The sequence below is a fragment of the Rutidosis leptorrhynchoides genome, chromosome 10 (assembly GCF_046630445.1).
Source record: "Rutidosis leptorrhynchoides isolate AG116_Rl617_1_P2 chromosome 10, CSIRO_AGI_Rlap_v1, whole genome shotgun sequence".
Classification (NCBI taxonomy): domain Eukaryota; kingdom Viridiplantae; phylum Streptophyta; class Magnoliopsida; order Asterales; family Asteraceae; genus Rutidosis; species Rutidosis leptorrhynchoides.
Window position 1 is genome coordinate 207683154 of NC_092342.1, and position 3406 is coordinate 207686559.

General features: G+C 32.0%; 1 protein-coding gene across 2 annotated transcripts; it reads left to right on the forward strand.

Moving 5' to 3' along the window:
• Positions 1–525: 525 nt before the first annotated feature.
• On the forward strand, positions 526–2932 carry LOC139873250 (probable E3 ubiquitin-protein ligase RHB1A). Of its 2 annotated transcripts, none has more exons than XM_071861184.1 (5): positions 526–684; positions 1391–1482; positions 1725–2085; positions 2376–2485; positions 2646–2932. In XM_071861184.1, the coding sequence occupies exons 2-5, from the start codon at positions 1420–1422 to the stop codon at positions 2667–2669; spliced, it is 558 nt and encodes a 185-aa protein (XP_071717285.1). In that variant the 5' UTR covers positions 526–684; positions 1391–1419; the 3' UTR covers positions 2670–2932. The 2 variants fall into 2 exon arrangements, with proteins under 2 accessions (XP_071717285.1, XP_071717286.1); XM_071861185.1 differs by lacking the exon at positions 526–684 and adding an exon at positions 754–808.
• Positions 2933–3406: the final 474 nt, after the last annotated feature.

Here is a 3406-nt window from a genome sequence, read left to right on the forward strand (position 1 = left end):
ATGAGTTAGTTATAGGATATTGGTGTTGATGTGGCACTGATGTGAAAGGTTAAAAAGATGAATAGTTTACTTACGATAGGGAGTGTTCTAAGAATCATTGTGTAAATTTATACTATTCTTTCGTTATGATTCCAAAAAAATAATTCATCATTATACTTTAAAGATAATAATATGTATACTATTATAGTATCAAAAATGTCAACATCTCGGTTTTGTGTTGTAGTTGGTTATCACGTCAGTCTAACACACTGAAGGTCTCCGGTTCGAACCCGGCGAAGCCATTATTATCTAATTTTTTATGTATTTAAAATTTCAAATACTGCTCAAATCCGGGTCATGTATGTGGATATTTTGTTTTCTTTATTTTGACGGCTTGATAGCAAAAGCAGCATAGGGACCCACCATTTCCACTTTCAAAGTTGTACCGTACAAAACAACAGAGTTTCAGTCGATGAGTGCCTATCATATTCCCTCTTTTTGACTCAATGTTCTTCTTTCTCTAACTCTCCCTTTACCATTTTCCACCGAAAACTATTTTTATTTATTAATATTTATTAGTAATAAACAAAATTTTAAAATCATTGATTTAGGTGGGATTTCGTGCACAAATACACTTTACCTCTCATCCTTTCACTACCTTCCTTCATAGCCGCTTTCTTCGCGAGATACGCAACTTTTTGTTAGGTAATTTTCCTGATGAATTCTGTTTATTTAGTTGATAATTCTTTTGTAAGTTGTTTATGGGTTTAATTTATTTTGTTGAAATATGAACGGGGTGTGTTAATATAAGTTTCTTAGAGTTGTGCAGGTTGATTTTCATAGTTTACTACGGATTATATATGTATGCGCTATATTAACTGATGTTTGTGTGCTCTTTGATGATTAATATTAAGTTGTTTTAAAGTAATAAGAAATAGAGAAACATATATGTAACCAAGTGCAGTAAGCCAGTAATACAGAGTATCAATCAATATTCTATTCATCACCTAATTATCTTAATAGAAATATGTTTATTTCAAGTCTTTCAAAACGCACAACCAAAATACTCTGAAAATGGTAATGAAAGTTTGGATGTGTGTTTCCAAAATCTGTTATATTAACCTACAAAAATCCTAATATGTTAAAAGACACAAAAAATTGGTATATTTTATATCTATCTTCACAACAGGTTATTGAAAACTATGACTACAAGTTGCTAAATCATTTTAAGCACATACGCAAACATCCTCATAAGTTTATGTGTGTTCTGTTGTCTGATGTTTTTGTCTGATGAATTTTGTGATTTTGCTGTAGAATGTTTCAGGTGTTTAAATTTTATGGGCATATTTTGTTTTTTGGACTATAAATGTCCTTATAAATTTGATTTTCATATTTTATGATATTATTGCAGGTTTGCAGAACTATAAGAAGAAACCGATAATGGGAGGTTGCTGCTCTTCATCTCGAAAGTACCAATTACATGGAACCCCTGTCTATTATTATGTGAGTGTAGTTTCTGTTAACGCTTCAAGTTACATTTTCTACCAATCTTTTAGACTTGCAATTAGTTTGACTTTTTAGGTCAAACCATCTAGTTTTCAGGTTGTTTTTAGTTTCGCATCAAAGAACAACTGGCTTCTAAGTGGACCTAAAAAGTCAACAATATTATGAATATATGATTCTTGTTCAAAATTTTTACTACTACTGAATTTATTGAATATTGTTCTATATGATTTAATTTACAGTGTCCATCAGCTTCTGAGGAACACGAGTCGATGACACCTCGTGATAGTTCGTATTCCACTAGATTACTGGTCGATGTAAATCTCGACACTTCACTACCAGACACTTACAGGTCTCCACCAATGCCTATTCCGTTTGATGTCGTTTTAGGTATTCCACAAACAACAAACACGGCCCGCAACGGGCATGCTTTTGGGGATCTTGCTTATGAGAAACCAACTCCAACTCTTTCAAGTGTTAAGAAATTTGACCAGGAAGCTGTTGATGATTCAGCCAAGATGGTTGATGTTGGATTCCAAACATCGAAAAGTCTTGATTGTTCAACAATGGAGGAAGATGATGTATGTCCTACTTGTTTTGAAGGTAAATACATCACAAGATATTATATTTGACTTTTTAGAGTCAGGTTTTCATTTTTGTTGTCCAATTACTTAAATATTGTATATTGTATATTGTATATCCGATGTCACTTCTTTTATAAGTTAATGGATTAATCGGTTTTTTCATTCACAAAAGTAATCTGTTAGATTGCCAAGTCAAAAAGTAAGACGGTTGACTCTTGAAAGTCAAAATAGTTTTGGACAAAAGTTGTGTTTCCCAGTTATGATGTTTATTGTTAATGGATCTAAACTTAAGCTTTTTTTGACATGCAGAGTATGATGCTGATAACCCAAAAATTGTTACGAAATGTAACCACCAGTTTCATCTTTCGTGCATTCTCGAGTGGATGGAACGAAGCGACACTTGCCCCATATGCGGTCAGGTATTAAACTGTTTATTGACTGTACCTGCATTACTCTATTACAGTGTGATACCGCAACTTCTAGAATTAGAAGCAGATAATCATCATTCTATACGGGGTGTTTACCTGTTTGAGATTTTGCACTTTTAATCGATTATCTTAATCTTATATTTTGCAACAGGAAATGGACTTCGAAGCTCTATGATGCATTTTAATAAACACAAAAGAAATTCTTCTTCGACATTCAAATTCGTTAGGATGAACCGTCACAGATTTGTGATTTGTCTTGGGGGCCAAGAAAATCTATATTTAGTTTATCATTGTTGTTTCTACCCTTTGTTAGAGAATAAATAAGTATTCGTTCAGTTCTTACTGGCATGGTCTTGAAGAGACTATAAAGAATGCTTATATTATCTCTACTTAGATGTTGTAGATTGGCTTTGTAATTAATTGATGTTTGTTATTGTTTGGAGGTTTTAATAATTGGTATAGGGTAAATAATCGATAATCGATAATCAGATTTATTAGTGAACCACAATATGCACCACTTCCTATTGAAAAATATATTTTAGTCATCTATGCAGCTGTCAATGGATTCTTGTCGAATGCCAATATATAGAAACAGTGGTATCATTTTTCGAAAGAAATTATTCAACCTTTATTGCATAGGTTACATGAATATTAGTTTGGGATAAGACGGAGATGTTCTTGTTTTTTGACAGAAAACAAGAACTCTTTAGCATAAGAGTATTTAGATTTTTGTATTGCGTGTCTATCTTATAAATAATCGTCTATGTACATATAAGCACCCACAATTATATAGAACGATAAATTCCGATCAATTGTCCGATCGACTTTCCATAAATATCTCTTAAAATATTCAAAGTGGTTATGATAATAATTTTTTCCAAAATTATAGTCAATACAATTGCATTAATTATC

Coding starts and splice junctions, on each gene's coding strand:
- LOC139873250 (XM_071861184.1), top strand. CDS start 1,420: ATGGGAGGTTGCTGCTCTTCATCTCGAAAGTACCAATTACATGGAACC. Junction 2,086..2,375: donor ATGTCCTACTTGTTTTGAAG/GTAAATACATCA, acceptor TTTGACATGCAG/AGTATGATGCTGATAACCCA. Junction 2,486..2,645: donor CTTGCCCCATATGCGGTCAG/GTATTAAACTGT, acceptor ATTTTGCAACAG/GAAATGGACTTCGAAGCTCT.